Raw genomic sequence first — 26,026 nt, forward strand, 5'->3', positions numbered from 1 at the left:
AGTTATTTTAATTAATGCAATAACCTTCAATGGTAAATATGATGTTTCGTATATACGGGCTCCTTGAAATACCTCGCAGGGCATTCAGAGAACTAAATCCATTGCTCCAGGTTCTTCCTCAAATACTCTGACAGAGAGAGAGTTTCCCACCTCTCTGCTGGCCAATCAGAGTAGAGACTTGAGCGTGGTTTAGACTTACTCAGCCTATCCGTTGGCGCACTGGCTGTTACCCGCCTCTTAGCGCATCCCGGTTGCCAGGCATAAGTTTATCATAACAACCTGTCATAGTGAGAAGAGCCAGCTCCCCTAGACACCATTCCTACGTCCAAGGAAGGTTCACAGATCACAAAGAACCAGTATAGTCTAGTATTTGGAGACATAAATTATTATCTTATCTTATCCCCTAAAACAGCTCTTCACATCAATCACAGCTTGCCAGGTGACACAACCTACATTAGCCCTGTCAAGAATGCATTCTTTCTAAGTTAGTCATCCCATCAATTATAAAAATAATAAATCCCCCATAGGTGCGATGAGCCAAGTAAAGCCCACCCTGCCAAACCCTCACGACGCTGGGCTAATTGTGCGCCGGCCACAGCCAGTTGGCCCGGGAATGAACCCGGGTCTGTAGTAACGCCTCTAGCACTGCAATGCAGTGCCTTAGACCGCTGTGCAACTCGAGAGGCCCTTGTGCATACTTTCTGTTGAAGCTTGCATACTTTTATTTCCCTTTTGACCAAATTGTTTAAATCGCATGATAGACAATCAGGGGAAATCCAGTGTCAAACAAACATGAAGATGGCTTGCTCGAGGCAATCAAGATGGCATGCTCGACAGGGGAGGGGGGACATTACTGCAACAACCAAGGGGGGGAGCCCCGAATTGCGGGCCGCAATCACATTATTATTAGAGACAAACGACAACGCGTTCCTGCTTGGTAGGATAAATCGGAAGATTGTTTTTATATAGACAGTATATATAAAATAAAAAATGACTGCCTCTATTTTTATTAAATGGATGGTTTAACTGACAGAAATATCAAATATGTTTGGTATATAATCCACTTGTCATTGTAATCAAAGGTCAAAACAGTAGCTACAGTTTCCACTTTAAAAAGTAGGCTACACAAACTTTTCTGTGAAGGTGTGCTCCAACGCATGCGCAGATCGCCTTCCTCCACTTGAAGAATCATATGACAGGACATGCGCACCGTCGACACTCAGTCCATCTCAAGGAATTTCATGCAAAGATCACATAACGATAACCTGAAGGAGTTTTTTCTACTTGGGAAGCTTAGCAGTAAGTAGCTATCATTCAGAAGACACCCCTTTCTCATTATGTGTTCATCCATCAAATTATCCTCAGATGGGGAGTTTTATGCGACTTGTCTGTGAGAGGAACTAGCTATCCTAGCTGGCTCCCACTGCTAGCGGATGTATTATTACTAGTAGTATGCTGTGTTGGGCTAGCACAAACAACATAATTACAGGAAGACGTGTTAACTATTTAGGTTAGACAAAAGCTAGTAAACTTTATTAGTAATGCTTTTAGTGTGTCGGGACGAAGTTTAAAGCATTCAAAATTACTTTAAAAACTGTCACCAACTTTCTTTTCCTAACTTCGCTAACTAGCTCACTTTTGCTAGACTACCTAACAACTCATTTGGTGGTTGGGTGTCTGTTTGCGATCACCTTGCTTGTTCTTGTCTTGTTACAGTACAGCTGACCTAACTGTACTTGTAAACCTTCTTGCCAACTGATGACCAAGCATGTCCAGCTAGTTACACTGTAACTGTAGCTAACCCCAATTAACTCCTACATGAATATCAGCACAGACGCAGCAGTGGAATCACCCATAACTACACGTTTGCAGATAAATGATTAACTAACAGGTGTTATGATCATGATGTTATGTGTTTGAAGTTATTGTATTGCCATCAAATGATATTATGTTGACCAATAGTTACCTACTGAATGTAACGTTTTAGCTAAGTGGATTGATAGTTATATGTGCTTGTTGACAAAATGAGCTAATTATAATTATTGGCATAATTAGAAACTAATTATAACTTTTACCTGTAAAGACTTGTACATTTGTTCTGATCTGGGATATGAAACCCACAGCTAAATAATTATACTGAACAAAAATATAAATGCAACATGCAACAATTTCTAATATTTTACTGAGTTACAGTTCATATAAGGAAATCAGTCAATTGAAGTAAATTAATTAGGCCTTAATCTATGGATTTCACATGACTGGGCAGGGGTTCACCCACTGGGGAGCCAGGCCCAGCCAATCAGAATGAGTTTTTCCCCACAAAATGGTTTTATTACAAACAGAAATACTCCTCAGCCCCCCCTCCACACGATCCCGCAGGTAACGAAGCTGGAGGTCCTGGTCTGCAGTTATGAGGCCGGTTGGACATACTGCCAAATTCTCTAAAATGACGTTGGAGGCGGCTTATGGTAGAGAAATTAACATTAAATTCTCTGGCAACAGCTCTGGTGGACATTCCTGCAGTCAGCATCCCAATTGTGCGCTCCTTAAAAACTTCAGACATCTGTGGCAAAAACTGCACATTTTAAAGTGGCCTTTTATTGTCCCCAGCACAATGCACATGTGTAAAGATCATGCTGTTTAATCAGCTTCTTGATATGCCACACCTGTCAGGTAAATTGATTATCTTGGCAAAGTTGAAATAATTAGTAACAGGGAAGTAAACAAATGTGTGCACAATTTGAGAGAAATAAGCATTTTGTGCATATGGAACATTTCTGTACTTTTTTTTTTCAGCTCATGAATCATGGGACCAACACCTTACATGTTGCATTTATATTTTTGTTCACTGTATTAGTCATTATAGAGAAATTGATTAACTTTTCTGTTCTGGTCATTTTTACCCATCTTGTACTACATATTTCAATTCACTTGGCAGACAAATACATGGACAGGTAGTGCCATATGCTACCTCTGTGTGTAGCCATTGTCATAGTGTCTATTGTCATAGGACATTGTCAGCATGAACAACCTAAGAAGTGTGAGAAAAGAGAAGAACGGAGGGAGGGAGGATAGATGTCACATTGTAGTTGTTGAAACCTGACCTGGAGGAACTGGTTTGAGTAGAAGAGCAGGAAATGTGTGTCCCTGTTGTGTTGTGGAGGCATGGATGGATCAGTAGGCTAGGTAGGTAAAACACCACAGTATTTGGGCTGTATGGAGTGGAACGGTGGCAAGATGAATGGGTATGTACTGTAGTCTATTTAATTGCAGTGAATCCTCATTGTAGTCATGGTCCTCTGTAGCTCAATTGGTAGAGCATGGTGCTTGTAACGCCAGGGTAGTGGGTTCGATCCCCGGGACCACCCATACGTAAAAATGTATGCACACATGACTGTAAGTCGCTTTGGATAAAAGCGTCTGCTAAATGGCATATTATTATAATCATAAGTGTGTGTGGTGATCCTGTCATACTCATACATGTGGTGTATTGCTACTGGGTGTAGTGTGACAAAGTATTTTTATGGTGTGAGATTGAGGGCCATGGGTGGATCATAGGGTGATATAGCAATAGCCTATGTGTTAGGCTTACCATAAAAAATAGCAGCAGGGTCATTTCATTTCAGCAAGCCATGACACCCACCATCCGGAAGCATTGTTTTGTTGAAATATAATTAAGCTAATTGATTGCACCCAAATTAGCCATTTTAATTTATAGGATTCATATAATATTCAATAATTATAGTACCTAACATCCTATTTGAACCAAACTGTTTTCTAACAATGAGTAAGACATGAGGAATCAAAGGAAGTGGTCAAAGGTCATTCCGCACTTCATATCCAAATCATCTATAAGTTACACAATACATTTTAAGATACTTTAGGGTGATTTTGACATGAAGCGTGAAGATGCTAATATAGGTACCATTGACACAAATACTGAAAAGTTCGCGTTTGAAACAGTGGCCAGGTAAATAACCAAATCATGGGTTGCTGTCATACCAGAAGGGTATCCTACGAAGCAAGCTAGATCTACTCAAGCTAACCAGCTTCAGTTAGCTTTACATTCCAGCTCAGGCTTCATCCACACTACGACGATGGATATTGCTCATCCGCCTGCCTCTAAATCTAGCAGGTTAGAGAGAAAGAAAACTATAGGATTGACCTAAATATATACAGTGGGGTCTGAAATTGACACCCTTGATAAAGATAAAAAATTTAACTGTGCGTGCATGTCGCACATGGCTAGTCGAACGCCAAACTCTTCATTGATACAACGCTGAAACATCAATGCATGGGCGAGTCAGTGCCACATTTTAATTTGTGCCGAAATCAAAAATGAAAGAAAAGTTAGCTTGCAAATTCAGCAGGCTATAGTGTGAAATAGTATTTTAGAAGTTCTGTCTTTATTTTATTACTAATTCTTAAAGGGATATTTTGGTATTTTGCAATGAGGCCCTTAATGAACTTGTGGATACCATGTTTATGTCTCTGTGTCCAGTATGAAGGAAGTTAGAGGTAGTTTCACAAGCCTCATAGGATGAAGAAACAATACTCCGAGCCGCAGCTGCACACTACTTGTCAAACAGAGAACTGATACTATATACTCGTTGTTGGTGTGGGGGGTCCGTGGGTGGCTGTTTAACATTTCTTTGGATTCCTCATGTCTAACTCATTGTTAGAAAGAGTTTGGTCCAAATTGGATGTTCGGTACTATATATTTTAAATATTATATGAATCCTATTAAAATTGCCAATTTGGGTGCAATTAATTAGGTTAATAAAATTATATTTCAACAAAATAATGTTGCAGGAATGCTAATCTTATCTGTTGCTAACAACAGAAATGATTTCAGAACAATCTGAGATGGTGGGTGTCACTCCTCTTTTTGGTGCTTTTTGAGGTGGAACGACCCAGCACTCTCTTCAGAGTGAGACATTTCCTGTCCATCTGAAATGTACTGATGTGTTCTTAAGTTTTAGATGGTATGTGTTCTTAAGTTTGAGATTGTATCTTAACAGGAATATAGCCAACCTCCATTTTTATTTTGAATCCAACTTGAAGCTTAGAAGTTCAGCATTTAGGCCAACAATATTTAGGGAAAGTACGCAGTTAGGCATGAGAAAAGTCAACTCAACAGCACTAAATTGTCTGAACAGTCAGCCAACCATCCACTTTCCCTGTTTTTCTAGTTCAGTGTATGTGTGTGTGTGTGTGTGTGTGTGTGTGTTTTGGGAAGGGAAGTTATAGTTCAGGGGTTATTGCAAAAACAGGAAATAGTTACTATAGGCAGGTCCAAAGGAAGAGGGGGAGCAGGAGGGAGGGGGGAAATTGTGTCCTGAAAATTAGTTTTCAGGTAGTGTACTTGTCAGCCAAGCCATAGATCCTGAACTTCAACTAGACCCTTGATAGGCCTACATCTAGGGCTAGGCTATGCCTGCTGATACAAACTGTCAGTCCCCCTCTGGTACCAAAACATCTTAATTGCAGCTGTCTTCCATCAAAGAGCTGGTCAGTATTTCACACATGAACCTTGAACAGAACATACTTTTGGTCATGCAGTGTATGTGGACACCTGTTCGTCGAACATCTCATTCCAAAATCATGGGTATTAATATGGAGTTTGTCCCTCCTTTGCTGCTATAACAGCCTCCACTCTTCTGGGAAGGCTTTCCACTAGATGTTGGAACATTGCTGCGGGAACTTGCTTCCATTCAGCCAAAAGAGCATTAGTGAGGTTGGGCATGGATGTTGGACGATTAGGCCTGGCTCGCAGTCGGCGTTCCAATTCATCCCAAAGGTGTTCGATGGGGTTCAGGGCTCTGTGCAGGCCAGTCAAGTTCTTCCACCCCGATCTCGACAACCATTTCTGTATGGACCTCGCTTTGTGCACTGGGGCATTGTCATGCTGAAACAGGAAAGTTAATGTCATTGTATGCTGTAGCGTTAAGATTTCCCTTCACTGGAACTAAGGGGCCTAGCCCGAACCATGAAAAACAGCCCCAGACCATTATTCCTCCTCCACCAAACGTTACAGTTGCCACTGCATTGGGGCAGGTAGCCTTCTCCTGGCATCCGCCAAACCCAGATTTGTCCATCGGAATGCAAGATGGTGAAGCGCGATTCATCACTCCAGAGAACACGTTTCCACTGCTCCAGAGTCCAGTGGAGGCGATCTTTACACCACTCCAGCCGATGCTTGGCATTGTGCATGGTAATCTTAAGCTTGTGTGCGGCTGCTCGGTCATGGAAACCCATTTCATGAGGCTCTCGGCGAACAGTTGCTTCCAGAGGCAGTTTAGAACTCGGTAGTGTGTATTGCAACCGAGGACGGACAATTTTTACGTGCTTCAGCATTCAGCGGTCCCGTTTTGTGAGCTTGTGTGGCCTACCACTTCCTGGCTGAGCTGTTGTTGCTCCTAGAATTTTCCACTTAACAATAACAGCACTTACAGTTTGACCGGGGCAGAAATTTGACAAACTGACTTGTTGGAAAGGTGGCATCCTATGACAGTGCCACGTTGAAAGTCACTGAGCTCTTCAGTAAGGCCATTCTACTGCCAATGTTTGTGTATGGAGATTGCACAGCTGTGTGCTCGATTTTATACACCTGTCAGCAACGGGTGTTGCTGAAATAGCCGAATCCACTAATCTGAAGGGGTGTCCACATACTTTTGTATATATAGTGTATTTTCTGCTGCTTTTCTCAAATGCAGTCCACAAGAATAGTGTTGTGATGTCATATGAGCCATTAAACACTCTGGCTCTGTTCCAATATCAATGCTAGTAAGCCATTTGCTAGTTTAGATATTGGAACACACTGGCACTAAAACATGTGACTAAAAACCCTCTTTCTCTGTCATAAACCAGTGGAGAATCCAGTGCAGCTTGTCAACACCAAGTGTGTCATCCAGTGCTAATGTGTTCCTGACTGTGGCTGCCGTGTTACAATTATGCCAAACACATGATCCTCATTTCCCTATCAAGCTCTCCTTATCACCAGCCTCCTCATTGTCAGCTTGCTTTCTGCTTAACAACACCAGGCCATAATGTCACTGAACCAGCCTACTGCTGTGGGCACAAAAAAATGCTGCTTGTTTGTCGTTCTATCTGTCAACTCTTTTTTTGTTTCCTTTTCCAGTTTCCACAAAATATTCCAACCTCAAAGACCCATCTGGGCTGGCAGGAAAACGATCTAATTTGTTTAAAGTTTTGCATAATTTCCCCCCTTTTATGTAGGCCTAAGTCAAACAACGTTGTTTATGAAGTTCCGTGGGAATGCTGTTTCTGTCCACAAAGTTAAATGATACCTTTCAGACCACTTCAAATGGATATCTGTGAACCTGATACATGACTTATGACCCCTTCTCCCCCCCGTCTCGTTCTCTCTCCAACTCCCTCTCCCTCTCTCCACTCCCTGTCCTTTCCCTCCCTCCCTCCTTCCATCCATCCCTCTCTCTCCCAGGCCTCAGAGTGTAGCGCTTGGTGTGACAGGAGGAGCCTCCAACTTTGACAGCAGCAAAATGGCAGACATGTCAGTGGAAGAGATCACCATGAGGGCCAACCAAGTGACCGATGAGGTACAGCTGCCACCCGTATCCATGGGGACACCATAGGAATGCTGGGAATGGGGGTAGTCAGTGTTTTTTCCATTAGCATACATTTTCCACTTCATTTTAACTAGGCTACTTTTCATTTAAAAGTTTCAATTCACCAGTCCGTCGAGCCCTCTCCCGCTAGAATAAACAATATGCATCTTCTAGCGATCTATTGATAGGATAGGCGCCTGTCAGTCACAAAGCGAGCGATGACAGGGAAACGCAGCAGAGAGGAAGAGGTTTCACTCTCGCCAACATCTGTCCAAAATAAGCCCAATGCGTTTCTATGGGCTTATTTTGGACCTAAGCTTGTTGCCTTTAGGACAACGACTCCCATTGTTAGGGTGGAGACTTGAGTATCTCGTCATTATCTCGTTATTTGTCGTCTAAATTATTTGTTTAATTTGACTTTTATTTTATTCCAAGTCATCTCATCTCTACAGAGCTGCTGTCTGACAAAATCACAATTTTAGTAGTTCTTCAAAGTAAATATGGCCTACTTTTATGACTGCTGAATACCAACTATTAATCACTTAGATCATGTATTTTCAGGTAGAGATACCTCGCAAAGCAACTGCTTTCTATACCTCTTGCGCGTTCTCTTCTCTCAGGCCGTGTCTAGACTTGACAATTCATGCCGCTACAAAGTAGCCTATGATTACCTGGCAGAATGATATCAGGATTATTTTCATAAATCCAGTGGGTATTTGTTTCGCAAACTCAACCATCACATGTGCCCTCAAAACTCAGCTTAACAGCAGCCTTTGCTAGACCATGCACGCTTGAATTAAAGGGTAACTACAGCCCAAAATAAAAATGTATCAGATTTTTTCCAGACCTCAAAAGTGGTCTGATGTGGTTTAAACATTGTTGTGGACTTAGAATATCCAATTTGTTTGTTTTTCTATTTTAAAAAAATGGTCGGTTTGAGAGCCAAAATGTGAAACAGAAACTGGAAAAACAAAACCTTTTATTTTTCAAGATAATGTGGGTTATTTAGTTCATTTTTCTGTTTTAATAAAGTACATTATTTGAAAAACAAACCATTGTGGCAATTCATATCTTGCAGTAAAACTGTGAATAAGACTTAAATCTCAAGAGAAGACAGGTTAAAGGTTTAGTGTAATTCTTACTTAGAAATTAGGCCTGATCATATAGGCCTAGACCTAGACAATATCCAAAACGATACACTAAATTCGTACATTTTCAGTAATTTAAATTGTAAAGCCATGTCTTTCTACACAATACTACAACAAATGTTTCTAATCTGTGAGGTAGACTCAATAAAGTATTCAATAAATTCTCTGTGTATTCCAGATGGAATCAAGGCATTAGAATGTACTAGGCCACCAAAATAAGAGCTCCTTCTGCCAAATAATTCAAGCACGGGGGCGGCTGGCTGGCTACTTTTTCTATTTGGCTGGCTACTCTATGTACTTGTGGAAAACACTGGGTAGTATTATGGGGTGGTATTAGCTTAGCTCCTGTGTCAACTCAAATAGGGAAGTAGTAACACATTGATGGGAAAAACTTTGGTTACTGAGCACAGCTACACCGAACAGTGTTTTCCACAAGAACATGGAGTAGCCAGCCAAATAGAAAAAGTAGCCAGCCAGGCTCCCCCGTGCCGGCTTGCCCCTCCGGGTAAAGGGTTTTAGGCGAACAAGCTCTATTTTGGTGCCCTCTGGTACATTCTAATGCCTTGATTCCATCCAAAATACACAGTGAAATTATTTTCAAATGAAAAAATGGGTCTCTAAAATAAACCGAACAGATGCTCAATTAAGTTCTGGGCAGGGCTGTGGCGGTCATGAAATTTTGTCGGCCGGTGATTGTCAAGCAAATAACTGCCGGTCTCACGGTAATTGACCGTTAATTAACATAAACACGTTTGGCATCTCCTGGCTTCCATACATAGCCTACAAGCCACTGTAATATAGCCTACACCATCACAATAAATCCATTATTTATTTTAGACATGTCTAAAGAAACATGATATGAAGAAAATGTATATTTAAGAAGAACAGAATAGCATACTCTGAGTTGTCCTTATGTTAGCCCTGATCTGGCTATGCCATAAGGCTGTGGGCTACACTCATTCATTTAGCAGACAAGATTTTCTTAGAATTCCGTGGCATTATTTTATAATTTAGTATGAAGAATACAATTGAACATAGCTGAATAAAATAGAAAGGATATTTTCTCCAAACGATTTGTTCCTTGGGCAGAGTATAATAATTATAATTCTGTTCTCCCGGCTGCATGCTCCGAAGCACCTCTCACTCACATGGCTCTCTCAGATAGCTCAATTCTCATTAGCCAATGCCCATCACGTGATCGGGTCTTTCTCACAGGCTACAAGTGAAGACCGACACATCGGGTACGCAACTGCGATCCAATTCCGAGACGCATATTGAAGATATTGGAATAACTGTCCACAAGATGAGTAGGCATAATGGACAGCAAAAGCACTAGCCTATGTCAATCTACTATTCCCCCATGTACAAAAGTTGACCTATTCTGTGAGATAAATAAATATTCCAAACATAGATCCCAAATTAATACAATCATTAGCTTCAAAAAACATTTTTTAAGCAATGTGGCTGACGCAACAGATCAGAACGTTTAGCTTAAAATGTTGATAAACTATTTATTCACATTATAAGTGCAGCAATACGCACATAAGTGCGAATGTTCCAAAATGCAATCAATTAGCTGAAAAACACAGTTCTCAAAAGTGACCGCAAATGCGATTGTACATGTAATTATTTTATTATAAAGGTGCATTTTTATGGTAAATTATCTTCCCCAAACTTAAAACTCACGCACTGTGTATGTATGTCAGTTAGGCTCTACACCTGTTGTAAAGCGGATTAATGTGCTTAATTTTAAGAAGTTATTTGGCCACTTTAGTTGTGATACAAACCTTATCAAAACATATAGGCTTATGGGCTAAGCTACATGAGGTGTGCGACTATGATTCGAAAAAGTCGCAAAAAAAGGCATGAGCTGTTTCTTCCCTTACTGTACACTAGCTGGGCATCATTCACAAGTGATAATATATCATTCACAAGCGATAGGCTAATATTGTCACCCATCAGACTATTCTTGATTTAATCTTGTCTTTACATATAATTACTAAATAATATATGTGTTGAAATTTGTTTTGATTTAGAATGGACCATTATCATGCACCTGTCTCGAAACAGGGGCAGGGGGGAAAATGCATGTCATCTATGCACTTAAATAGCAAATGGAGGACGCTTTTCCCGTGGTTCATTTTCATGCCAGCAAGATAGGCTATATTCCTGTTGTAAAGGGAAGCAATGTGCTTAATATGAGGAAAGTTGAGAAATAAATATAGTAGGCTTAGCCTATAGAAAGCTTATGGGATCCTGCTCTTTTTAATAGAGGCCATCACTCTGTTTTCTCACGCAATTGCATAGCCTATAGAAATGTTGCGCAACATGATCTCATGAAGTGTTTGATTAGATTTTCAATTACATTTGCATTGATGTCAGAGTGATTAGAGGGACAAGAGAGTGCTGAGTACCAGGCAGTTAGCAGGTTTGGTAGGCTACTAATGACCATCAGCAGCATCAGAGCTTGGAGAAGCCTAATTACCATGACTAAATGGTCACGTGGAATTTGACCGCCGTCATGACCCGTGACCCCCGATGTGCCGATAATACGGTCACCGTAACAGCCCTAGTTCTGGGTCCATACGTGTTAAGAGAAGTGATAGAATGACATCAGTTAAATTAGTGAAAGAATTTCAACAAGTGTTTGCAACTCTTTGTGAATTGCAGTATGTCATTTATAAAAAAAAATACTTATTTAACAACAGACCCACAGATTTTTCTTAAAGAATCCTGTAAGAGTCTCCTGACTTCCACAGGCTTCAAGCTTCCTTTTAAGAGGCATTTTCTCAGCTATCTGCAGTATACGTATGATTGAAGAATGAAGCAGGTGCTAATCATGGGCTTTGCTTCACAGAAAGCAGCAGTTGACTATTCCATTGTCAATCAGTAGACCAATATAATATCTTAGAAAATACCATACAAGTATCATTAGCTTTTAAAACAATTAAATCTGTTTTCTTTTATCATATTTTGGACCAGAGTGAGGCTATCTCTCCACTAGCCTAGCTATTGTTCCTGCAGTGAGGAGGATTCACCATCTTCATCAAATGTTTTCATAATTTATCTGCAGATAATCGCAAAAAAAGCCTATCACTGCAAATTATGGAGCCAAATGAACGGCTCTCTTACCGATGCGATTCGGTAGGCTACTGACGAGTCACTCACTTTAACATCACTGTCTGACAAGTCCTGATGGACTTCATATTGAAAATACAAACAGGATCTTTAGTTTACTTGTACCGATGCGTTACAATGCAGTTTTATGTCCATGATATGATTTATGAATGGCAAGGATATGAGATCGACTTTATTCAGTCAGTTCGACACCATTTATAAACTAGTCAAGCTTGCTGTTCGTCAATCAAAGCACAGTAAGCCTACTTCGTGGCTGCATATGAAACACGCTTTCTTTGTGACTGACAGGCGCCTGTCCTATCAATAGATTGCTACAAGATGCATATCATTCATTCTAGTGGGAGAGGGCTCGGCATACTTTTTTTTCTGACTTGCAAATTGTAAAAAAAAAAAAAAAAAAAGTAGCCTAGTTAATTTAAGTGGAAAAGTACCCGGCTGAAAATGAGTGTGTAACTGGCCGACAGCCGGCGCTAGTGGGAAACACTGATCTAAGCAAATCATTTCTTCAGGTCTAAGTTAGTGCACCGTTCTATTAACACTTTCTGTGATTTCAGCCTATACTAATAGTGTGGTCCTCTGCCATTTTGATTCTAATCTTTATCAATTGTCTTACCAACCTGTATTTCTCCCCTATATGCTGAGTTTAGGACAACATGGCTTGGGGTAAACTGTCACAGTAACTTGCTTACTGTACAACACACACACACACACACACACAGTTTTGAGTTGCTCGGACACAAGGTAAGCTTAGAAATGTGTCAGAGAGGTTAATCATTTTCAACTCTATGTTAGCTAAAGCCATTTAGTGAGGTGGCATGGTGTAACCGCTCATACTGATGAAATCGTCATGCCCTGAGTCATCCTTTCCCTCTCTCCTACCTCTACCTCCTCCACCTTTCGGAGTCTTTCACACTTAGTCCTGTCCTGCCTGTTATTATTAGGTCCTCTCTGTCTCACCTGACTGCATTCCATCATTACGTCATGTCACCTGCTGCTGCTGTTGTTTTGTGTATTGATGTGCTGCTGGGAGGGAGATGGTTCCTGCCTGATTGCATTAATCTACCTCACCTGTCCAGGCACAGTTCAGCCAGATATACAGTAAACTGGGCTAGTCATGGAGAATACCTTGTCGTCTCTGCCTCACCTAACTGATTTTAAAATGAGGACATTGTTTATTTTCGACCAATAGAACCTAGAGGCCTTTTTATGTTTCCTAGACCATCCTCCCATGAGTGCATGTACCCTTAAAAGACACTGAGGTGTGTGGCAGTGACAGTTGTGGTGTCTGTTTGTGTCTGTTTGTCCAGCTGTCATGTTCATGCATTCGGAAAGTATTCAGACCCCTTGGCTTTTTCCACATTTTGTTACATTACAGCCTTATTCTAAAATTGATTACGTTTTTTTCCTCATCAATCTACACACAATATCCCATAATGACAAAGCAAAAACAGGTTTTTAGAAATGTTTGCAAATGTATGAAATAAAATGAAATCACATTTACATAAGTATTCAGACCCTTTACTCAGTACTTTATTGAAGCATCTTTGGCAGCGATTACTGCCTCGAGTCATCTTGTATATTACGCTACAAGCTTGGCACACATGTATTTTGAGTTTCTCCTGTTCTCTGCAGATCCTCTCAAGCTCTGTCAGGTTGGATGGGGAGCGATGCTGCACAGTTATTTTCAGGTCTCTCCAGAGATCGGGTTCAAGTCCGGGCTCTGGGTGGGCCACTCATGGACATTTAGAGACTTGTCCCAAAGCCACTCCTGCATTGTCTTGGCTGTGTGCTTAGGGTCGTTGTCCTGTTGGAAGGTGAACCTTCGCCCCAGTCTGAAGTCCTGAGCGCTCTGGAGCAGGTTTTCATCAAGGATCTCTCTGTACTTTGCTCCGTTCATCTTTCCCTCGATCCTGAATAGTCTGCCAGTCCCTGCCACTGAAAAACATCCCCACAGCATGATGCTGCCACCACCATGCTTCACCGTAGGGATGGTGCCAGGTTTCCTCCACGCTTGGCATTCAGGCCAGATTGGTAGAGTGCTGCAAGTTCAATCTTGTTTCTCATGGTTTGCCTTTTGGTAAACTCCAAGCGGGCTGTCATGTGCCTTTTACTGAGAAGTGGCTTCCGTCTGGCCACTCTACCATAAAGGCCTGATTGGTAGGGTGCTGCAGAGATGGTTGTCCTTCTGGAAGGTTCTCCCATCTTGGTCACCTTCCTGACAAGACTCTTCTCCCCCGATTCCTCAGTTTGGCTGGTTGGCCAGCTCTAGGAAGAGTCTTGGTGGTTCCAGACTTCTTCCAATTAAGAATGATATGGAGGCCACTGTGTTCTAGGGGACCTTCAATGCTGCAGAAATGTGTTGGTACCCTTCCCCAGATCTGTGCCTCGGCACAATCCTGTCTCGGAGCTCTACCGACAATTCCTTCGGCTTGGTTTTTGCTCTGACATGCACTGTCAACTGTGGGACCTTTATATAGACAGGTGTGTGCCTTTCCAAATCATGTCCAATCAATTGAATTTACCACAGGTGGACTCCAATCAAGTTGTAGAATCATCTCAAGGATGATCAATGGAAACAGGATGCACCTGAGCTCAATTTTGAGTCTCATAGCAAAGGGTCTGAATACTTGTGTAAAATAAGGTATTTCTGTTTTTTAAATTTTTTATTTAATCCATTTTAGAATAAGGCTGTAACGTAACAAAATGTGGAAAAAGGGAAGGGGTCTGAATACTTTCCGAATGTACTGTATGTACTTCTTGTAACATTACTGCTTTATTGTTTCTCAATTGTCCTCCCCCAGTCCTTGGAGAGCACCAGGCGGATGCTACAGATGGCTGAGGAGGTGAGAAAGATTGTTATTGCTCTTACAAGTTATCTGAACTGTGGTCTTTGAGTTCCTAATGTGGTGCTGAACTGTGGTCTTCTCTTGTGTCCACAGAGCAGGCAGACTGGTGTCAACACCATTGAAATGCTAGACCAACAAGGGGGTGAGTCAGAGATACAGAGTTCACTACCATGTACCAGCTCTCTGGAACACCATCTTTTGTTAGAGGGCGATTCCACGGCAGGAAGGCCTGAAAATATTTTTGGTATCTCAGATTGTTCTGGTAATTCTCAAGTAGAAATTTAATTGGGAGCAAGGATTTATTATATTCTTTTTACATTTGTATCACAAACAATTTTGGGCTGTTTTAGGCACTTTTTAGACCTATACATTAGGGTTGGGAGTGAAATAATTCAAATTTAATTTGGAATTTAAATTCTTGAATTTCCTCATGAAGTGGAGAATTTGTTCAATTGAATTCGAATTTCAACAATCTTCAAGTTATTGAATTGGAATTAGACTGTTTGGACAATTGAATTGTAAAACGTTTAATATTTTATAATTGAATTGAATTTGAATTCAGTATTTTTACATTTCCCAGTTAATGGAATTAATGCACATAGTATCAAACATTGGCTGCAGGATTTGTTATAAATAATTTTAACTTGTATTTCTATATTTCCAGTATACACTGGGTATCATAAGAATTCACCCCCCTTTGATTAAAAAATAATTATAAATGCATTTAGTTGGGATTTCTTGTCATTGATCTACACAAAATACTCCATAATGTCATAGTGAAAATAAAATTCTACAAATGTTAACACATTTTATAAAAATAACATATAGTTGATCTAAAAGTATTCACCCCTTTTTGTTTAGGCAAGCCTAAAATAGTCCAGGAGTAAGGTTTGGCTTAACAAATCACATAATAAGTTACATGAAATAATTTTTGAATGACTAACCCTTCCTCTGTCCCCCATACATGCAACATCTGTACGGGCCCTCAGTCAAGTATTGAATTTCAAGCACAAATTCAACTACAGGCCTCCCTCTTTCGAAAGTCTCAAAGGAGGGCAGTGATTGGTAGAAGGGTAACAATACAAAATCTGACATTGAATATCTCTTTAAGCATGGTCAAGTTAATAATTATGCTGTGGATGATGTATTAAACCACCCAGACACATCAAAGATACAGTCGTCCTTCTGAACTAAGCTGCAGAACAGGAAGGAAACTGCTCAGGGGTGTCACCATGAGGCAGGCAATTGGCGATTTTAAAGAGAAAAAACAACTGAGAATGGATCAACAACATTGTAGTTGCTCCAGAATAATGACCTAAATGTGAAAAGAAGAATACAAATATACAGAAAACATGGATCCTGTATGCAACAAAAGCACTAAAGTAATACTGCAAAGAAACACTGCAAAGGAATAAAATGTTTGTCCCAATTGCAAGGCCTTATGTTCTCTGATACATGTTTAAATATTGTACTATAAATTGTGCCTTCCTGTATTATATTTATGCTAAAATATGTATTCAATTCAACTGAGCCATTTACTCTGTTCGTCTTCTTATCTTGTATTATTTCTTATTGTTGTTGCATTGTCGAGAAGGAACCTGCAAGTAAGCATTTCATTGGACTAATAAAACTTGGAACTTCAAACTTCAAGTCCAACACAACGCATCACTTAGTAAATACTTGAAAATCTATGGCAAGACTTGAAAATTGCTGTCTAGCCATGATCCCCAACACCTTGAGTACGTCTACATGCACACTAATAATTCGATATTAAACTGATTATGGCAGTAGGCAGATTATGCAATAATCATGTAAACACCTTACTCTGCTTATCTTAATCAGCGCAAGGTCAAAATCGAAGTAAGCATATGCCGATTAAAACACCTGGTTTTCTGGGCAATGTAAACACCTTAATCGGCGTTCCAGCTGTGTATTTGATCTGAGCATGTGCTAGCACCAGCCAAGCGAGCCTTCCTCTTTAGCGTGAGTGAAGTGTGTTCAGAACAACTGAATGTATGCGTATTAGAAGTAATTTTCACATACAAACTTTATATGTCCGAACTCAGAATCAAATACTGTATGCTTTCCAAAAATAACATGTTCACTGTGGTAGAACGTTTATTTTGATTGCCGATTTTCTGCATTTATCAGAGTGTCATCAGGTAGTCAGATTTTTAGATGTGTCCATGTAAGTAGGATTATTAGGGAAATCGTTCTTCTTGCAAAGCATGTAAACGTTTTAATCGAACTATTATATTAATCTGACTATCCACAAAAATTGCATTGTTGTGTACATGTAACCGCACTCCTTGACAGAGCTTGAAGAATTTTGAAAAGAATAATGGGCAAATATTGCACAATCCAGGTGTGCAAAGCTCTTAGTTACCCAAGAAGACTCACAGCTGTAATCACTTTTTTTCTTCCATTTTGATATTATTTTGGTAGATCAATGACATCACAATTAAATAAATGTTAATCCCACTTTTAACGCAACAAAATGTGAACAAATCCAAGGGGTGGGGCAATACTTATGATACCCACTGTAGCTATGCTGTCTGAACAGTGACATGATAAGCCTGAGGGAATTGAATTCTAATTGGAATTTGTGGAATTGTTGGGGATAATATTGAATTGGGAATTTAATTATTGGAATGTACCTAAAATTGGAATTGACAGGAATGTAATTATCTTTGAATTCAAAGACTAACCTAGAATTTGAATTGAATTAAATGGAATTTACAGGGAGAGAGAATTGAATTAGACTTGAACATAATTATAATAATTTGTACACTGCAAATTGACCACAACTAAGCCCAATAAGAAATTGTATTTAAAAATAACAATTTCATACCTTGATTACATTTAGACACAATCATGTATCTATTTATTTGTGGGAATACTTGGGAACATTTTCTAAACTAAACTCATTTTTAGCTTAATTCCTGGTGATTCTACAGTCTCTTTTTTTTAAACCTAAAAACAAAAAATCCCTTTCGGGCAGGTTTTTGCCTGTGGGCCGCTTGTTGCCGACCCCTGGTATATTGTCCCAAAAACATGACTTAATCAAAAAGGTTAGTTATTAGTCATGTTGAATAAATTAATGTGAAAATGTGTATTTCAAAATCTAGACATAATACATATTTTAGGGCACATTATGGAGTAGGTCTAAAAAGGGCCTAAAATGGTCACTTTCATCATGATAAAAAAAAAAAGGGTTGTGATACAAATGTAAAAAGCATATCAAACATTCTTCCTCCCAATTAAGTTTCTATGTGAGAATTGCCAGAACAATCTGAGATACCAAAAATATTTCCATGCCTTCCTGTTGTGGAATCGCCCTAGAGAAGACATTGTCATTGATCATCAAAACATTTTTTAAAACCAAACCAGGTTTTCATTTAAGTAATTACGTTTTTAAATGAATAGAGGTTAAATTAATCAATGAATATGTTTTTAATGTTGGATTTCCCTGAGCTGGATCTTTGATGTTTTGTCCTGTTTGTATGACAGAGCAACTGAAGCGTACGGAGGAGGGTATGGACCAGATCAACCAGGATATGAGACAGGCCGAGAAGAACCTGACTGACCTGTCCAAGTGCTGCGGCCTCTGTGTCTGTCCCTGTGACAGGTAACAAACTGTAAACTAACCTGGTCTCACTCACGTAAACACACAGTTAGTCTGAATTAAACTGACCTGTCCAAATGCTGCGGCCTCTGTCTGCCCCTGTGCAGCCTCTCTTATGGCCAAACTATAATGCAAGCGTAGCATATCCGTTTTTTTCTCACTTCTGCCTGCTACACTGGAAATTAGTAATGTGTAGCTTTCTGTACTGTACTTTCTGTAATGATGACTCTCACAAAGATTAAAAAATGCTAGGAAACTATCTTCCCCTGATTGATTGGCGGACTGAATGACTTGGTTTATTGATTGATCTATTGTCCCTCAGGGTGACATCCATAGAGCATGACTCTAAGTACAAGCGTACCTGGGGAATAGGTGATAGTAGCAGTGCAGGAGGAGGAGGAGTGGATGGCTCGGTGGTGTCCACTCAACCCTCAGGCATCCGTAACGGAGAGGCCAACCAGCAGCAGTCTATGGGGAGCTCTGGACCCTACATCAAGAGGTGGGTGAAGCCAGTCAACCGTACAACACACACCTAGTTACAAGCTATCAGCCGGTCCCAAGTCACTATTGCTCCCTTTGCCCTTTCAATGTTTGCAGATCTGTAAGGTTGGTGGATGCTCCATCACTGCATTGATTATACTTATCCAGACCCTTCAGATCTGGAAACACCGACGGGTTAGGGCTATCAAGCAAGAGCAAAAAGTCTCATGATAATGCGTATGAGATTAGTAGATATTTATGTAACGACGTGTCCCTTTCTCTCCCCCAGGATAACCAACGATGCTCGGGAGGATGAGATGGAGGAGAATCTGGACCAGGTGGGCAGCATCATAGGGAACCTGAAGAACATGGCCATGGACATGGGCTCTGAGATAGACAAGCAGAACAAACATATCGACCGCATCACAGAAAAGGTGGGTTGTCATTGTGGCTGGGCTGTGTTATCCATCCATACACTGCCTTACACTCCTAGGGCTTTATCATACCATGAGGCTCTCTTTCTATAGCTGCGTTTACACAGGCAGCCCAATTCTGATATTTTCTTCACTAATTGATCTTTTGACCAATCAGATCAGCTCTGAAAAAATCTGCGATTGATCAAAACACCAATTAGTGGAAAAATGATCAGAACTGGGCTGCCTGTGTAAATGCAGCCATAGATGCCACCAGTATGCTCTGACGAAGGTCTTTGTGAGCAAAAGTTTGCCATATGACAGATAGTTGCATTGATCTAAGTGGGAAGAGACTATTATCTTCTTCCTACACCTCATCTACCTTAGTCAGGTCTGTGGTATATTTCTCGAGTGTACCATGAGGCTGCCTAACATAGCGCTCTACTGTCAAGGAAGTCCTACTGTTTCACTAAGTTATAGAAATGTAGATGTGTTCATCCACCTCTCACCTGGTGTCTGTACTGTCTCTCTCTCTCAGGCGGACATGAACAAAGCACGTATCGATGAAGCCAACCAGCGAGCTAACAAGCTCATCAAGTAGACCTACCCGCTCTAGCTTCCAAATTATCCACTTTGAGTCTCTGCCTCAGCTTGCATGTGCACACATGTACATACTAGTGTTTGCATATACAATACATACACACACACACACACACACACACACACACACACACACACACACACACACACACACACCTTGAGAACAAGGAAATCAACCATGAAAAACCCATTGAACCAGCACCTACCACACGTGCCTTCTCTGTAATGATATATGTAAATATGCTCATACATGTGCGCACACACACTCTTATTGTGCCTTTTATGACTAGTTACAAGTCCTCAGCCGGGTCCCCATCCCTACTATGTGACACGGTGAATCACTTCTCCAGGTGTTGTGAGATCTGTGCCCATCTTCATAAAGCGTCACAGAGTAGGAGTCCTAATGTAAGATAAGTTGTACAAGACGGGGGACCTGCTCCTAGATCAGCACTCCTACCCTGAAATGCTTTATGTATACGAGCCCTGATAATCTGTGCAGTGTGGCACAAATATGCCACAAATATGACCTGGAACACCACCATATTCACACTCATATGTGTCTGTCGCCACCCGGTGGTCTAATGGTGTCACAGCAGCTGTATCCACTTCAGGGTATGCAAGGGAAAGTTATATTAGACAATGCTTTAGATCAGGGGTGTCAAACTAATTTTGCCCCGGGGGCCGCATTTGGTCTTCAATGAGGTCCGGAGGGCAGCACTGAGAATTGGTTATATTTCTTCGCTGTCAAAATTAGCCAAAAATAGTCATATCTATTGTTTTTGGAATCTTCGATGCTCCCTGACTGTCTAGCTTTCGTTTCGGTGATTATTGGCGAGCTGGACATAGTCAAGAAACTGTATATATCCATTTTAATTTCTACACAGTTTCGATTTGGTTTTAGTGATTTTAAAGTAGATTGAGTTTGTCGCCCCCCCCCCAAATGGTTATTTATTACCAAATTCTTTATTTTTTTATTTTTTTTTAACTCAAACCACCCGTGGGGCGGATTGGACCCCCTCATCCGGCCGTATGTTTTACACCCCTGCTTTAAATCATGTAATTTTGTTCTTGGCTCTTGTAATTATTGGTATTGTATGTATCCAATTTGTTATTTTTTGAAATTATGTGCCTATTTAATTATTCGTATAAAGCAGAAATGACTTGTGAATAAAGTTAGCTTTTTTAACACCCCCCCCCCCCATGTATCCCCTTTTAATGCAATGGTTGATCTATAAGTTCTATGCTGGAAGTCCCCTAGAATTTTTGCAATATCTCTTTGATCAAGAGTAACAACTAATATTAACCAAAGATCTTAGCATGGTTAGACTCACCTCTGCTAGCCTGAGTGTCAGTCTGTTTGTGCTATCATGCCAATGAGTAATGGAGTTGGTAACAGTACAAACAGATCTGGGACCAGGCTATACCTCTGCCACCATTGGATCAAGTGCTGTACTTCACCTCAATGTTATTTCACTCATTTTTATTTGAACTGCCTCGTTTTCACCTGAGAGGCCTTACTGCCTGTTTCTTGTAAAGGGTAAAGTGGCTGTGTTGTAACAGCCTTGTCCCCAAATGGCTCTTCTGCCTGTCAGTAACATACTCATCCAGAAATGTCCCATCAGTTTCTTTCCTTACTTGCATTATAAATATTTGTAAGAAAATGTCAAACAAAATGTTATGTTCTTCTGCATTCAGGTATACTCTTGGTCAGTTATTGATTTCATGCAGACTGAAATAAACTGTTATCCAAGGCTGTATTTAAACCGAAGTGACACTCAGACTTCAGAGATTGTCATAATATTAGTAGTTTATGCTAGATCTACTGCTACATTTATACTTCTGTCTTGATGCTGTTGGTTCAACACCAATGTGATACCACTCAAAAGGGTTACCAACTGTAATGTAAACTCAGCAACTGCCTCTTTCAGTTTGAAATGTTGAGGAACACAGCTTGTTCTGTCTGGATGATTGTTTAACATAGTAAAAGTGCCTTATTTCAGCAACAGATATTTGTTCTTTCTGTTTAAAGTAAATTGTTATATTTGTATAATTCATTAAACTCTTCAGTAAAACCTTGTTGAGCTTTGAATTTACTGTTGTGCCCTCAAGCAAGGCATTGCCTTAACCCTTATGGCTCCTGACCCTGCGGCTGACCCTGCTCTCCACCCAATGTTTTGTGTGTGTGTGTGTTGCCTGGGTGGGACATACAGTAACTCCAAACTGTCGGTTTATTAGTTTATTTTCAAGTTCACCTTAAAATGTATTGGACATTTTCTGTCAACATTTTGGGATATTTTACATAGCTTGTAGAGAGTAGAAAATGCTGATTTAAAAAAAACCACTACACAGAGGACTGGAAGATAAAGATGGTGAGTTAGTTTAGTATGTGGCTAGTAGATGTGAGGGGGAGGGTGTAACGGATGAAGGATCTGGAGGGACAGTACAGCCTGTACATTAAAAGGCAATGTGCAGCAGGTTTGAGGTCAGTTCCATTTAAAGAGGGACTGCCCCTTAAAAGCAACTTCTCGTTTTGAAAACGACCTATGTAGCATTGATATGAGTCAAACGTATTCTAGTGTCAAGATTGATTACAAAGTGACATGTAAATAGGTCAATTTGGTTTGGCATTCGATTTCGCACACCAGCTAGGTGAAGCTAAAGAAGTTGGCTGCATTTCTTAATGACCAAGCTGAAAAATGTGGCTAAAAAAAGAAGTTCAGCCCCCCTTTTAAGTTCAGGAAGAATGTGGATTTACAATTTTAGTTTTTCCTGAATTGTGTGCAGTTTCAGCAACCTACCACAAAGGAAGGGGGGTATACATGATGCAAAGGAAAAACAAACTACACAAAGTGTTGCACTGTCAGTACTCAGTAGTCAAATGTATTTGTATATTTTACTAGCATAAATGCAGTTCCATTATATAATGTACATGTATATATTAGGTATAGATTTGGGTGATTTAAAAGAAAATATTTGAGAATGGATTCCTGTTTAAAATATCTTAATTTAACTATTACCTATGTCATGAAAAAAATAAATTCTGAGGGTCGATTTCAAATGAAATCCTTTTTTTCTGGTTTTCCCGATTGCACATCATGGTCTCTACCCATCTTCAACGCTTCCTGTATTTTTTATTTCCATACATACATTCATTTTGACACATTCTTCCATTATGCATTTTCATACTGTGTGGGTTTTGGAAAAGCAGTTTAGACTTGATTGACCCACAATTTTATCCTCAACTTTTGACAAAGTTTTTCTGTCTCATAGACTATGTAATTGAAGGTGTTTGAGTGAAACCAAACAAGGTGTAATAGAAAGAATCAGTTGCATATGACTCTGCAGTCCAAAATAAAGGACAAATAGGGCAGGCCAAGTTGGTCTAGGTTGAAAGTGTAAGGCCTAGATTCAATCAGATCAAGTGTTTACCGGCGATAGCAGACACCTGCATAGAGGATGTTTCGGTGGTGTTGGAGGAAGAACTGCATTGGAGCCATCAAATCGGTGAGCAGCTGCTCTTGTGATCATTGTCAAGAAGCAACACCCGTCCTACTGGAGCTAGAAGTTCAGAACTAGAAAGCGTAGGCTATATAGAAATAATTACGATCAAATGGAAAAACCATTCAACTAAATATTGAGGATTTCTTTCAACCTAATCAAGGTGTGGATTACATCTCACATTCCAGTGTTCGAACTTGTAAACAAGGCTGCATGGGATTTCTGTTAATGCGACTTCATGCAGCCAATGGCAATGTCCGTTTTAGGTATAATGTGGGGAGCCACTTGTGGATTGGACAGCTTTAACACAGTTCCACCACCTACACTGTCAAAACAACCGCTATGCGGATGTTAGCTAAAGCAGATCTGATTGAATAGAGCCCTAAGAATATCACAACACTATAGCACCATGTTAAACAAAACAAAAAATCAAAATTCATGCATTTTTAGATATTTATGAATAGATATGAAATTCGAGATTCGATTCACAAGTGTTAGGCATAGGCTATTTCAAGTTCTCAGCAACAGAGATGGCCACAGTGCTATTCTGGTAGAAGTCATGATTGAAAGTGATCGAGTTGTTTTGTTTTAGGTAATATCACGACAATAACAAGATAATAACATTATCTTTCAATTGTGTTACTTTCATTATCTCAGCTAAAACAGTCTATAACTTCCAATTTCTGCAATGTTATTTGGCCTTCACAGTGCATAGGACAATTAGTTTGCATACTTGCAGTTGTACTTGCCGTGCATGCAGGTACTGTACTGTGCAGCACTGTACAATGTCTATCATTTAATTAGCTAAAATAGCATTTACAAAGCTCTTTAAAAAAAATTGCTACCATACCCAATCCTGTTGATTTTATGATATAAGAGCTCCAAATTCAAACAGCACAGTATAACAATTCACAACCATTTTATAGGAATATAAGGCAGATGAATCAACAAAAGTACTCTTACGAGTCATACTGTTTTGTAATACATATCATAGAGTTATCAAAGCATGCTTTTATCTAAAGTGAGGTTGGGATATAATTGTAAAGGAGAAAAATGATTTTTTTTTACAAACATTCTTTGGTTGAGTGTGAAAAGAGCATTCCTGTGCTTTTAATTAACTATTTAAATGTAGCATATATTGTCAAAGAGAAAACAAAAAGAGAAAGAAAAAGGTGGACCTTTGCGTTGATACACTGGCTTAAATACACGCAGCAGCGTGAGCATAGGTTTAAATCTAAAAACTACAACATCTCATCTATTTTAATGTAAAAAATTAAACATTTTAAGGTGATAAAAATCTAAGTCTTACTGATTGTACACTACAACTTATTATTCTGCCCAAGTGACCGCAATATAGTCAGGCAGTCCTCACTTCTTCTTTGCGAACCGACTGAATCCCTTCTTCTCCTTGTCTTTTTTGTCTTTCGCTGGCTCTGGGATGGTGACGGTGGTGGAGGAGGTAGGAGGGGGCAGGCTGCGGGCCCGGGCCCCTGCGGACCCTGAGGGTCCTGCCTCTTCCTGTGCCAGGGGCTTCACTGCCTTCTCCATCGCCTGGGACCAGTGACCAAGCTCCTCCTGAAATAACCATCCATTTATGTTCAATATATTTCATTGAATTTGGGTGTTGGGGTTAAGATCGCTACAATATTAACGTTCATAATACATTGACAGATGTAATGCATTTACACAGATACTTATGATTTAATTCCAGAGAGAGTAGAAAGCTTATTTTTCAGATGGTTCAACAGAAATGAGAGCTGTATTTTGATTACTCATTGATTGACTGATATATTATAATATTTAGAAGTGCGTGAAGAACTCACCTCTTCTTTACACTGGAAAAGGTACTCACTACCATCTCCAAGCCTGGAAGAGAGACAGCCAAATGAACAAAATTCAGTTAGGATTCAAACAAAAGGTGCAATAAGAGAGAGTGTGAACCACAGGAGGTTGGTGGCACCTTAATTAGGGAGGATGGGCTCGTGGTAATGGCTGGAGAGGAATTGGTGGAATGGTATCAAATACAGCAAACACATGGTTTCCATGTGTTTGATGCCATTCCATTCGCACCGTTCCAGCCATTATTATGAGCCATCCTCCCCTCACCAACCTCCACTGGTGTGAACTATGAGACTCAGGATCCTCACCTCAGTTTGAATACGTGCTTCTTTTTCTTGTAGTTGGTCAGGACTTCACAATTGGCGTTGCCGAGCGACAGAGGGTCCTCTCCGTGGTAGGTGGAGCCGTGGCCGAAGCTCTTGGCGTCCTTATAGACAGACAGCTGACCAGGTTTCAGCACACAGTACAGGTTGTTCCAGGACCTGTGAGAGGAGAGGAGCACAAACACATTTTGCTGGAGAGGACCTTAACCAGATACATACACATCCCAAGCTTACCCCAAACTATTTGAATTATCTTGCGGTAGGATCATCAACTTGAAGGATATGAACTTGAAGTATCCTTTATGTCCTATCTAATGTAAGGCCTCGATTCAATCCGATCAAGCGCTAACCCGCATTGGCAGACATCCGCATAGCGGATGTTTTGGCGGTGTTGGACATGTAACTGTGGTATGAGCTGACAAATACACTATATATACAAAAGTATGCTGACACCCCTTCAAATGAGTGGATTCGGACCCGTTGCTGACAGGTGTATAAAATCAAGCACACAGCCATGTAATATCCAT

The 26,026-nt window shown here is 40.2% G+C and overlaps 2 protein-coding genes across 2 annotated transcripts in view; one reads left to right on the forward strand and one right to left on the reverse strand.

The window, feature by feature from the left end:
- Positions 1–1,197: 1,197 nt before the first annotated feature.
- LOC311145914 (synaptosomal-associated protein 23-like) lies at positions 1,198–21,915 on the forward strand. Its single transcript, XM_084182296.1, has 8 exons — positions 1,198–1,299; positions 7,466–7,580; positions 14,677–14,718; positions 14,815–14,863; positions 18,232–18,349; positions 18,669–18,845; positions 19,116–19,260; positions 19,778–21,915. Exons 2-8 carry the CDS (start codon positions 7,524–7,526, stop codon positions 19,838–19,840), a joined length of 651 nt encoding a protein of 216 aa, XP_084038422.1. The 5' UTR covers positions 1,198–1,299; positions 7,466–7,523; the 3' UTR covers positions 19,841–21,915.
- Positions 21,916–22,060: 145 nt separating this feature from the next.
- Positions 22,061–26,026, reverse strand: part of LOC311145647 (spectrin beta chain, non-erythrocytic 1-like) — a gene marked incomplete at its 5' end in the record, with an annotated part of 31,961 nt that continues 27,995 nt past the window's right edge. Inside the window, 3 exons of the mRNA XM_084181915.1 lie at positions 22,061–24,912; positions 25,161–25,203; positions 25,485–25,658. Of these exons, the coding sequence (XP_084038041.1) occupies positions 24,706–24,912; positions 25,161–25,203; positions 25,485–25,658 (424 nt within the window). The 3' untranslated portion in view covers positions 22,061–24,705. The remainder of the gene's footprint in view (positions 24,913–25,160; positions 25,204–25,484; positions 25,659–26,026) is intronic.

This window comes from Coregonus lavaretus (assembly GCF_964263955.1).
Source record: "Coregonus lavaretus genome assembly, chromosome: 18".
In the NCBI taxonomy this organism is placed as follows: Eukaryota; Metazoa; Chordata; class Actinopteri; order Salmoniformes; family Salmonidae; genus Coregonus; species Coregonus lavaretus.